Source organism: Salvelinus namaycush, chromosome 2, assembly GCF_016432855.1.
Source record: "Salvelinus namaycush isolate Seneca chromosome 2, SaNama_1.0, whole genome shotgun sequence".
Classification (NCBI taxonomy): Eukaryota; Metazoa; Chordata; class Actinopteri; order Salmoniformes; family Salmonidae; genus Salvelinus; species Salvelinus namaycush.
The window spans coordinates 71,154,050-71,166,296 of NC_052308.1; the positions used below are offsets into that span (position 1 = coordinate 71,154,050).

Genomic DNA, 12,247 nt, shown 5'->3' on the forward strand with positions numbered 1-12,247 from the left:
CAACCCCTAAATTTTTTCAAATTATAAACCACATAATAATTCACATTTCTTGATGCTGCAGGATTATTCTCCAGCTGTAGCAAACTGTCTCAAATTAAAATCCTACATCTGTATGACATGAGCATTTCAGCTAAGATTCACCAAAATACCCACTGAACTTCCTGTCATCCTTATTGTCAAACCAATCAGACATGTCACCATAGTTGTCCCCCAAAGTGTTCAATCCCACCAGACAGACCACAGTGTGTTAGGGTAGTGCAGTAGCAGGCTGGAAAAAGGTAATGTTGACATTAGAGGTATCTCATTTGTTTAACTGTGGCTGTGTCTGAAATGGCTCCCTATTCCTTATGTAGTGCACTACTTTTGACCAGGGCCCATAGGGAATAGGATGCCATTTCGGACACAGTGTGTGTTTATGTAACCCATGGGTTACATAACTGTTACTGTTCCCTCTTCAACATCCCCCCCCCCCCTCATCCAACCATGTGACGTCTTGGAAAAATGTGGGGAGAAAAAACAAGGTGTATTTTAGGATCAAACGTACTGTACAGTGTGAAGTGTAGTGTAAAGTGTCAAATGTTTCTTCTTTTTTTACTCACGTGCAAAGAATGGACTGGTCCTCACGATCTGCAGAAAAAAATAAAAATCCTGATGTCAGGATAGGGTTGCTCATACATACACATATGCAGTATAAAGACGGGCATCTGACATCAGTACACCATATAGTAAGACAATTGGATTGGTTAATCAAGAAGATGTGTTTTTCTGGGCCTGGTAAGAGCGTGGCGCTTGCAACGCCAAGGTTGTGGGTTCAATTCCCACAAATTCAAAAACACTCACTGTACTTTACGTTGCTTTAGCATGATATATCTATGAATCATTTCTAAACGTGTGTAAATCATATACAGTATTGGTATGTTTATCTGCTACCTGTACATTTGAATAGTATTTCATTTTTATAACTCTTCCTGTATTCAGTAGTGGTGCTCCTGAGTAATAACTTAAGCGATGATGACGTTCTGTTGTTTCTTGTCTTGACGTACAGCGCAGTCCTCAGATCACACACAGCCTATCATATGAAACATACACTTTATTACTCCAGAGAAATCAACCAAGCGTTCACATCTTTGTACGGCCATGCGTTGAACCTTTGTACAAACAGCGCATGAGTTCAATCATCTGCTCAAGTGAGAAATTGGTAGGGCTTTCCCATGCCTAAAACAAGACACATTTTTGGGGGATTTTAAGCTTTGATTTTGAAAAATAAATATGTCCACCTGATGTGTTAAGCAATACGATGACTATCAATTCCTGATATGTGATCCCAAAAATAGATTACGTCACAAATCCTAGGAAAATACTAAAGGTCCATGTAGGGATATAACGAAACAGTATCCCCCTTTAAACGCTAGACAGGGTGTGTATATGCTTGTGTGTGTCTGGAGTCTGGGGAATGCTGTTAAGGAGAGAAAGACCATTTGGATATTATTCGTTCAATTATCAAGTTAAAGTATTTGGAGCCCAGTGCAATCTAAACATGTAAACCTATGTGAAACGGCGGGGGGGGGGGGAGTAGAGGGAGAGAGAGCAGAAGGAGAGCGAGAAAGAGAGAGAGAGAGAGAAAGAAAGAGAGAGCGGCAGAGGGTTAGTTAATCCCCCTGTGCATTATCCTTATCTGCTAATAGAAAGCCCATGGCTCGTATGTTGTGTCATTTAGCGTAACTCCCCAAAGATTGAAATCTCTCCTTGCTGGCCATCATTCCCATCACTGGTCCTACTGGGCATGTGCTACACTAGGCTACACTAGCCAGGCTAGCCTGTATGGCTTTGCTCAGGCTGGAAAGAACAGAGCGCTAGGATGCTATTCCTCATTTTGGACGTGACTTGGCAGTGGGCTAGGTTCCATTCCACACACAGCAAAATGCTGTCTGTTCCCCTTTCTTCCTAATTAAGGCACAGAGGGGAGAGAGGGAGAGGAGGGGCATCCAGGGTTGTGCAGCATTTCCAAACATGCTCAAAACAGATTCAAACATGACACTGACACCAAATGTAACTCTGAGCCAGGGAGTAGAACCTCATGGGGGAACGGGAGGCATTGGGAGAGGGGGAAACGCCAAACAGAGTAGGGGCCAATCTGAAATGGCACCCTATTTCCTAGCGCAAAACGAGATAAATAAAATATGGAGAGAGAGAAAGAAAAAAGAGACAGATGAGAGAAGGAGTCTCCCAAATTACAATTGGTTTAAAGGGAAAAATCCAAGGTCACTAGTCTCATCCCAATCACGAGTTCACCAGAGAGATAAAGCCAAGACCTGTCATCAAATCACCGTCAAACAGAACATTTCATATAAGAGATGTATATCAATTCCCCTTATGACAATGGCATTGGAAAAACAACATTTCAATCATCATCCAAATCATCCTCAACAGCTGAAACTTTACACAAAACCCAATCGCATGAGAACTTCCCATCTCTATTCCCTTCAAACTTCAAAGAGCAGGCAGGGCAAATTTCTAAGCCTTAGTGAAGGAATGTGAGTCTTCCCAGGAGAGATGAGAGCCAAGATTTCACAGAATTGTCAGAGACTGATTGTAGATAACCCTGTTAAGACACTTAAGAAAGTGTAGCCTCCGTAAGACTATTATCTAAGACTTTTATCTGTTATTATGTAGCAGACAGGCATGGCTGCGTATGGTCAAAAGTACTGCACTACATACAGTGCATTCGGAATGGATTAAATCGTTTCCCCCCCTCATCACTCTACACACAATACCCCATAATGACAAAGCAAAAACTGTTTTTTATACATTTTTGCAGACTCTTTACTCAGTGTGTTGTTGAAGCACCTTTGGCAGTGATTACAGCCTCGAGTCGTCTTGGGTATGATGCTACAAGCTTAGCACACCTGTATTTGGGGAGTCTCTCCCATTCTTCGCTGCAGATCCTCTCAAGCTCTGTCAGGTTGGATGGGGAGCATCGCTGCACAGCTATTTTCAAGTCTCTTCAGAGATGTTCAAATCGGGTTCAAGTCCGGGCTCTGGCTGGGCCACTCAAGGACATTCAGAGACTTGTCCCAAAGCCACTCTTGCGTTGTCCTGGCTGTGTACTTAGGGTCATTGTCCTGTTGGAAGGTGAACCTTCGCCCTAGTTTGGGGTCCTGAGCGCTCTGGAGCAGGTTTTCATCAAGGATCTCTCTGTACTTTGCTTCGTTCATCTTTCCCTCGATCATGATTAGTCTCCCAGTCCCTGCCGCTTGGCATTCAGGCCAAAGAGTTCCATCTTGGTAGAATCTTGTTTCTCATGGTCCGAGAGTCCTTTAGGTGCCTTTTGGCAAACTCCAAGCGGGCTGTCATGTGCTTTTTACTAAGGAGTGGTTCCAACTGGCCAATCTACCATAAAGGCCAGATTGGTGAAGTGCTGCAGAGATGGTTGTCCTTCTGGAAGGTTCTCCAATCTCCACAGAGGAACTCTGGAGCTCTGTCAGAGGAACCATCGGGTTCTTGGTCACCTCCCTGACAAAGGCCCTTCTCCCCCATAGCTCAGTTTGGCCAGGCGGCCAGCTCTAGGAAGAGTCTTGGTGGTTCCAAACTTCTTCCATTTAAGAATGATGGAAGTTTGTTCTCGAGGACCTTCAATGCTGCAGAAATCTTTTGGTACGCTTCCCCAGAGCTGTGCCTCAAAACAATCCTAACTCGGAGCTCTATGGACAATTCCTACAAACTCATGGCTTGACAAACTCATGCTCTGACACCCACTGTCAACTGTGGGACTTTATATAGAGAGATGTGTGCCTTTCCAAATCATGTCCAATTAATATAATTTACCACAGGTGGAGTCCAATCAAGTTGTAGAAACATCTGATGGAAACAGGATGATCAATGGAAACTGAGCTCAATTTCGAGTCTCATAGCAAAGGGTCTGAATACTTTTGTAAAATAAGGTATTTCTGTTTTTTATACATTTGCAAAAATGTCAAAACCTGTTTTCACTTTGTCAGTATGGGGTATTGTGTGTAGATTGCTGAGGATTTGTTATTTATTTAATCAATTTTAGAATAAGGCTGTAATGTAACAAAATGTGAACAAAGTGAAGGAGTCTGAATACTTCCCAAATGTATGAGAAGACCACACACCCTTTTCAAGGGGTCTGAATACTTTCCGGAAGCACTGTAGGAAATAGGGTGCCATATCAGAGACTGCCAGGGTTGTTGATAGTCTTGCTCCTCTTAATGTACATGTAGACCCAAGGAGAGATCGCCACGGCGACACCCCCCTAAAGGGTTTGTTTGGACCATACCATTAGTCATCCCTCTTTGGGGTTTGGACCGTACCATTAGTCATCTCCTCTATTCTGTCGTGGGAAATCCTATCAGTCTGTTAACAATAAAAACTCTCAACACTCAAATCTAAACATAGCGACAGAGTAGACAGCGAGCTATTGACCGTCCATCGTCATGTTTACTCACGACCCTGGATGCACACACCATAGCTGTAGATGTACACTGACATTTCCTGTGTGTACATGCAATTAAGTTGGTAGATTCCTACACATACAGCATATCAACAGAAAGTACGAGTCATACACTACACCAGAGATGGGCAGCTTTTGTAGGCCCCCTGATAAGAAATAAATACAAAATAAGTTGAGTCGGGGTCTTAACTTACTGTTGGGAGTTAGAATAGTAGAACACACAAGGTGCAATTTCGAAATGTTGTTGTGCATCTGCATTTTTTTCTTGTTATGTCAGTCACTGACAGTCAGCAACATTTTTGGGGGGTTAAGTTAGTCTAGGCAGCTATCTAAACTTGTAGTTATCATGGTCGAATTACCGACCGGAGGGCCCCTATTGATTTTGTTAGTCACTCTGAGTCAGATATCATATTAAAAACATTTCTCTCCACCCTATGACAAATTGTGTAGAATTGCAGGGAATTAGCTGTAAAACTGCACATTTCTCTCCCCACACCATGACAAAATGAGTAGAATTGCAGGAAATTTGCAACATTTTGTTTAGGGCCCCCACAAATATTATTGTTCTCAGACATTTTTATTTATCAATTTTAGGTGTGTATTAAAATGTGTTTGTTTTTTTGAAAAACTCTATACACTGAGTGTATATACACTGAACAGCTGCTCTTTCCATGACAGACTGACCAGGTGAATCCAAGGTGTTCCTAATATTTGGTATACTCAGTGTATTTTCATTGTCTAGCTGGAATGGCATGTTCGTATGCTGTATATTTGACTGTGATATGTGCTCACCCAAGACGAATGCACTCTAAGTTGTTCTGGATAAGAGCATCTGCTAAATGACTAAAATGTCAAATGTAAATGTTTTACATACTCATATTACTGTATTGATTCATTTTTAGATATTGATGTCACAAATGTATCATTTGTACAGTTTTTATTTTAAAAATGTAGTTATTTGTTATATTTGGCTTTGTAAAACCTAGCAGTACTACTTATTTCTCTGAGACTGAGGCAGATAATTATAGTTTTGCAAAAAACATGATTATTTTTCTCTCCGAAATGAAACCATCAAGTGATAGATTTCAAACAAATACATGTCTGTCATTGAACAACCCGATGCCATGATTAGACAGTAAAAAAACAAAAACAAATCTCTTTCATAAGTTCTTTAAACAATAAAAGCTAATTTTCCAACATTTCTGAAAATGGATATATAGCGTTTTGGAAAGAAACTCTTCATATAAGCACACCTACACATCTAGCAGCTTAAAAAGATCTTTACAGCTAGACACATTCTAAAATGCTGTTTAAATTACTCCACATTTCTCATAACAGATCAAATCGAGTAACAATCATAGACCAACGTAGATCAAACGTAGTAAAAAAAATTACTAAAAAAATCACTGGTAAATACATTGATTAACTATTTGTTATTCTACTCCAAGGTAGTTATAAACGTGTCAGTGGCCCAATTCATAAATATATCCAATGAGAGCTTAACATTCTTGTTGTGGTTTTGTTTAACCTCAACCTGCCTTGTTTCCTGTTCACCTGACAGATCCCACTAGGAGCTGCGTGCACACACCCATACGCGCTCGCACACACACACACAGTAATGTGTTACTTCTGACTAAGCTGGAATGTCAAATGCTATCTGACAAGAACCCACAGAACTGCAGGCAGCTCCTAGGGGGATCTGGTGTGTGTAAATTCAAAGATAACGCACACACACAAGCACAGTATCCTGCACGCACACACAGGCTTAACCTGTGACTTACGAGTGTAAGAAAGTCCATCTCAGACCTAAATCCAAATGATATAAACATGGGGTTTCAAGTTTATGAAGTTGGACTGACTGATAAAAACAGAGGATAATCAAGTCAGTGTGTTTGCTCTCCTCTTTGTAATGTACGACTAGAAATGTATCCAGCACTTAAACCGGGTACTACATAATAGGGAACTTGAGCTGGAGTAGGAGTGAGGTCATTGTGTTTCTGCTTGGCCAGCATCACAGGGCCTATTCTAACTTCTCTCATCATGCTGCAGCACTTTGAACAATGGAGAAGCTTGGTTCTTACATCATGTACAATGTGCTTCCAAGGTCATGTTCTGGGAGGACCCCATTGGTCAGAAAAGGGTCCAAATGAGGTCTAAAGGAGAGATGGTGATGTTTTTTCCCACGGAGGTGACTATCTGCTGTTTGACTGCAATGTTAGGTTCACTAATACTCTTTTTAGACTATCATGCCAACCTGAACCATACTGTGCTGACTCAGATACATTTGTGTCACATTCTTTTCACAACTACCGTAGATGAGTCAGCAGGCCAGTGCGATACATTTTGGCTCAGCTTGGCTCAGTGGTGTAAAACTGGTGAAGTGTAACCATGCTGAAGTAGTGACTTGGTAAGGAACGTGGTATGCCAACAAACTTAGCAGAAGAGCAACAGCCTTATCTGCTTCTGCTTGGTGTGGTTATTGATTTGTTTGAGCGAGTCAGATCTAAGTTTTGTTGATGCATGATAAGCAACACAGTGACTGGCTGTAAAAAAGACACAGTCGTAGAAATGTGATAAAACCACAAAGCCCTTGTGAGAACATGTTGTTGTATGGTGTCATTTATCTTCGCATAATTGACATATACTGTCACAAAAGTGATGATCATTTAAATAAACTGTTAACATTTACTTTCAGCTAAAATGTCAAATGTAGAATTTAAAACATAAAAAGGGGCTGATATCCACAATCTGATTAGAATTTACAATAAATTATCCAAGTGCTTGAATCAAAGAGGTAAATACAGAAATGTTTGTCTCTGGGAACTTTTGCTTTTTGGCCAAAATGAGTCATTTAAAATGGACAGAAATATTGTCAGAAGTTAGCAACTTAAAACTTCCATAGTTTATCTTTAATCCTAAAGCAACAGACAGAAAAGGCAAAATGGAGAGCATATTTTATTGAAGATTCGAACTGGAACTGTCTTCCGACTTCCTGTCCTCCATCTCTCTAAAGCCAGATGTCAGTAAGCTCCTCTGAAAATCCCCCAGAATTCTTATAAAATCCTTGGGGTCAACTAGGTCCACATGACCCCTGACACCACATAAAGCCTTGTGGGAAACGCTGAGTTGTCCACATCAGGATATTAGCCTCTTATCCTCTCTCAGTCTTAGCACTGTAGGGGCTAGCCAAGAGCCCTTTACTGGCATTTACTGTAAGCAGAGTTAGCCCATTGTCACCTCGTGTCCAGATTTCTCTTCAAATGATCTACTTAAATGATTTTTCTGCTTCTGTTCATTAACTTTCATTGAAGTAAGCTGTTTTTCACATTGTTTTTATGCAGTTTCACAGCCCACATACTTCAGGAAGGGAGGTTTTTGACCATAGAGGGCATTGATAGAGCGTGTAAGGCTACAGTATATTTAAGCAATAAGGCACCTCGGGTGTTTGTGGTATATGGCCCATGTGCATTATAAACTGGTTGGGTCGAGCCCTGCATGCTGATTGGCTCACAGCCGTGGCATATCAGACCATATACCACATGTATGACAAAACATTTATTTTTAGTGCTCTAATTATGTTGGTAACCAGTTTATAATAGCAATAAGGCACCTCAGGGTTTGTGATATATTGGCCATTTACCACCCCTCCTCGGGCCTTATTGCTTAATTATATCTCTGCAGTATTCTGCACTGCAGTTCAGCTGCTGCTGAGTTGATAAAATATTGTACCTTTTGAAGAGTATTGAAGAGCTAGCTATCGTTGAGTTATTGCAAATGTTGTTTTGTTGGTTTGTTGACCTAAAGACAGCTGACACAAGACTGTTGCAATCACTGTTTTGTAGCAGCTGATATTATGCAAACCACTTTTAATTCCCCCAAGATAGTAGCTAGCTAGATAGGAAGAATAGCTGTGGTGAGATACCATGGCCCTCAAGCAGGGTTGGGATCAAATCAAATGTCATTCCTTTCAGTCAATTCAGCAGGTAAACTGAAATTCCAAACATTTCATTTCAGTCAATTGATGGACTGAATTGAATAGACGCCAGCCCTGCCTTCCCAGACAAAGAAGCTACAGTAACAGGTGTAACTATGAACGATGAACCTACCTTGCATCATGTTTCTGTAGGCATTGTCAGTGATGGAGTAGATGTGAGGGGGAACTTCGTGGCGTTTCTTCCCTTTGTACATCTCAATGATTTTCTCAGAGTAGATGGGCAGCATCTTGTATGGGTTCACCACTACACAGAACAGGCCAGAGTATGTCTGCGGAGAGAAAACAAGGATGAGCAGGGTTATTATTAAGCAATAAGGCACCTCTGGGGTTTGTGGTATATGGCCAATATACCACGGCTGTCAGCCAATCAGCATTCAGGGCTCGAACCACCCTGTTTATTATTGATAATAAGCCAACATAGTTATTCTACACTTGTTAAATTGCTGTGTTTGAAATTACCCTTGACTGTCATGTGTATCACAGTCCTTTTTGCTGGTAGCTAGGACCTCTTTCTAAGGTTGTGAAGACTGAGTATTATTGGGAGTATTTATGGGTCTGTGTTCTTCTACGACCATTTATTCTCATGTAGATGGGCCTATCCCACTGGCCACACACTGGTTGAATCAACGTTGTTTCCACGTCATTTCAAGGAAATTAAGTTGAACCAACGTGGAATGGACGTTGAATTGACGTCTGTCCCAGCGGGACAGAATTCATTTACCTCAGGTTGTGTAGAGTGTGTGCTGTACAAGTATGACTGTGTGTATCTGTGTGAAAGTAGAGAGTCCAACTCACATAGATGAGCCCGGAGAAGTACCTCTCCCGGATGTTGTGCAGCACCGACGCCTCGTTCAGGCAGGTGAGCTCGGCCATGTCCTCCACCTTACTGAACTTGGGAGGGTTCATCTTCTGGATATCATCCTTGTTCACCGTCACCTTCTTCCCGTTGTCGGCCAGCTCTACCAGGCACTCGTCCCCGTGCTCCTCCTTGACGCTCGCCGCCTCGAAGCCATTCTTCTCCGAGGGGATCCACACCAGCTTCTTGGCTGACCAGTCGGCCTGGGCCATGGGACTGTTGATGAAGTCCTTGTCCAGGAAGAGGAACTTCTCGTCCTCAGTCATCTGTTTTTTATTAGCCATCTTGGTGGTCGGTGGAGGATCTTGGATCTTCTAAGATCTTCTGTCTTTTGGGGGGGCCAGCTGGAGATGGGGATAGAAATAGGGGGGCTGGTGGGAGGGAGAGAAGACATTTTAAAATGTTAAAAGACTGGCTTGGATTGACTTGGTTTGGTTTATGTGTTTATGGTTTGGCTAGTCATTGACTCAGAGAAGTGGGTTATGGGTCTGGGTCGTGCACGGCAACCACAGGTCAGGGGTCAAGTAGTTTGAGTCATTACAAAAATATCAAAAGAAGTGGTATAGCTCCATAAATTGCATGATTCTTTCTGTAAATACTTTCTCACACAGAAAACTGTTTTCAGTCCAGCACTTCAAAAACATACTCAAGGGGTTATTAACTAAATGGTGTATGAGTCAGACACTACATATACACTCTCCTACCACTGTCAGCCATACGTCCATAGAAGGCATGGACACTCAAAGGGTTAATTACATTTCTTCATCCATCCAGAAACTCCCAGAATACAGTAATTCTCACAGACCCCCCCTCTTCGGGCTTAGCCTCCTACACAAGCCACAAGGGAGACTACAACCATTACAGTGCCTAGTTTAGATATGAAGATAGACTCTGGGAAATGAGTTCTAAGTAACTGTACCATATGCGATAAGGACTTAAATCGATCTTCTCAACTTGTGTACTGTAAGTACTATACACTTTTACAAGTGAGGGGTTTACCCATACCCTAATCAGAAAAAAAATGCTCCAACAACAATAAAGTCAATTTTTTTCTTTCCCTCTCTCTCCTGTGCAGCACCGTCCGCTACATTGCAGTCCCGTGCTGTGATGCCCATATATGGCCTGCTTCTCTGGAGCAGGCCTTTTGATGGACCTAAACAGCCAGGCAAGTTCAACTCCCAAACAAAGCCCTTATAGGGAAGAGTATGTCTACAGCTGGTCCACGCAATTTGGAGTTTACTCCAAAATGATAACACGGACGGAGAGGGAGAGCTCGTTTGGGGGGTTTTCATGTTCATGGTTCATGCTTCATATGGTCCCGCCGCTGTGCTGTTCTCCTCTGTGGCTGTATAGTGTAGTGGGGTGGAGGGAGGGATGCTAGCTAGCTAGCTGCTGGGCTCTGAGTCATACCTGTAGGAAGTGGAGCCACGGCAGGTGCACAGTTCTATGGCAAACTCAGTGCTAGTATTTTATCATTCGGTGCTGTTATGAACACATTACTGGAATCTTGGTAATAACTTGCTGTGTTTAACACCCTAATAGAAACACCAACGGGTCAGTGGAGGCTGCTGAGGGGAGGACGGCTCATAATAACGGCTGGAATGAAATCAATGGAATGGTATCAAACATGTGATTTCCATGTGGTTGATACCATTGTATGGACTCCATTCCGGGCATTACTATGAGCCGTCCTCCCCTCAGCAGCCTCCACTGCAATGGATCCAGTTTATAGTACTAGGGTCTAAATGATTCTGACACACATTATCTTTTAAATTCCAGTCAGACCATGCAGACATAAGACATAATGAATGATAAATGTTGACCTTTGTGCTGGTAAGGCAAACTACTCTTGCTTGATAAGATTCAGACTATAATCCATTGCACTACATCATGGAGTCCCTGCACCCATCATTCCTATCCAGCCCAGTCACAGTTACAGACTGGCATGCTCTTTCTAGGACTAGAAATGGGAACTATGCGAACAAGTCACAAGTCCTCATGGGAAAGATTGTCACTGCGTCCCCTGGGACCAGCCAGAGCCAAACTACCCACAAAAGCATAAATATCCACTTAGCCAGAGTGAAACACTATTTTTTTAGGAAAAAGGACATTGTCCTCTATCCTGTTCCTTATTTGCAATGGTTGTAGAGCACAGCACAGAATAAACTGGGGCCGTACTAGTACGCAACACCATGCAGCACAGTAGTCCAAGGTTGTGTATGAAGAGGAGACATTACAGCTGATTCGGTATGAACTATTTCCTTTGACTGAGGATAAGTGGACTTTTCCTGACACTCCCCTCCAGTACTGTTACTGTAGATGCAGCAAGACAAGTGTCATCACTCCCTTGAACTTTTCTGCAACTCTAAAACAATTTAGACCTCTCTCTCTCTCTACTATTTTTATATCCATCTTTCTCTCTTATCCCTAATCCTTAACATTTCAGCACCTTCCTTCCCTTCTTGTCGTGTCAACGCATGGTCAGTGGTTCCTCACCCCCTTCTCCGTCTCGCTCTTCATCTTGTTGTGTCAATGCGTGTTCACCTTTGTTCTCAGCCAGCGTACACTGACGACAGCTGTCTGAGTAGGGGGTTGACAGGGTGGCAGTTTGCTGATAGGAAGCAGTCCAGCCTGGGTAGAGACTATAAGACCATACTTGAAGAGCATGATAGGGAGAGAAAATGAGGAGGGAGGATGAGGTGGAGGAGGAGAGGAGTCTCAGAAGATTCTGTTGGTCAATACTGTCAGGAGAATGAGGGGCAGAGGAAAAGAGGGTAGAGAAGAGAGGAAGGGGAGGGTACAGTAAAATTATGGTGAAATTCTCAGAAGCAAACTTGGTCTTTCCAGGAAGCAAAGCCAGAAGATAAGAAGGAATCCCTTCATGTATCATCAGATAAGAACTCATTGATTGTCGTATCTGATCCTG

At 42.4% G+C, this 12,247-nt stretch overlaps 1 protein-coding gene across 3 annotated transcripts in view; it reads right to left on the bottom strand.

Moving 5' to 3' along the window:
• myh11a (myosin, heavy chain 11a, smooth muscle) overlaps positions 1-12,247 on the bottom strand; it is a 40,416-nt gene that overhangs the window by 25,575 nt on the left and 2,594 nt on the right. For 2 of the 3 annotated variants that reach the window (XM_038960317.1, XM_038960326.1), the window contains exons 1-3: positions 9,261-9,605; positions 8,578-8,734; positions 600-627 (exon numbers count right to left, since the gene is read on the bottom strand). In XM_038960317.1, the coding sequence (XP_038816245.1) occupies positions 600-627; positions 8,578-8,734; positions 9,261-9,605 (530 nt within the window). Of the gene's footprint in view, positions 1-599; positions 628-8,577; positions 8,735-9,260; positions 9,693-12,247 lie in introns of those variants that run through there. The other variant, XM_038960308.1, reaches the window with a different exon arrangement.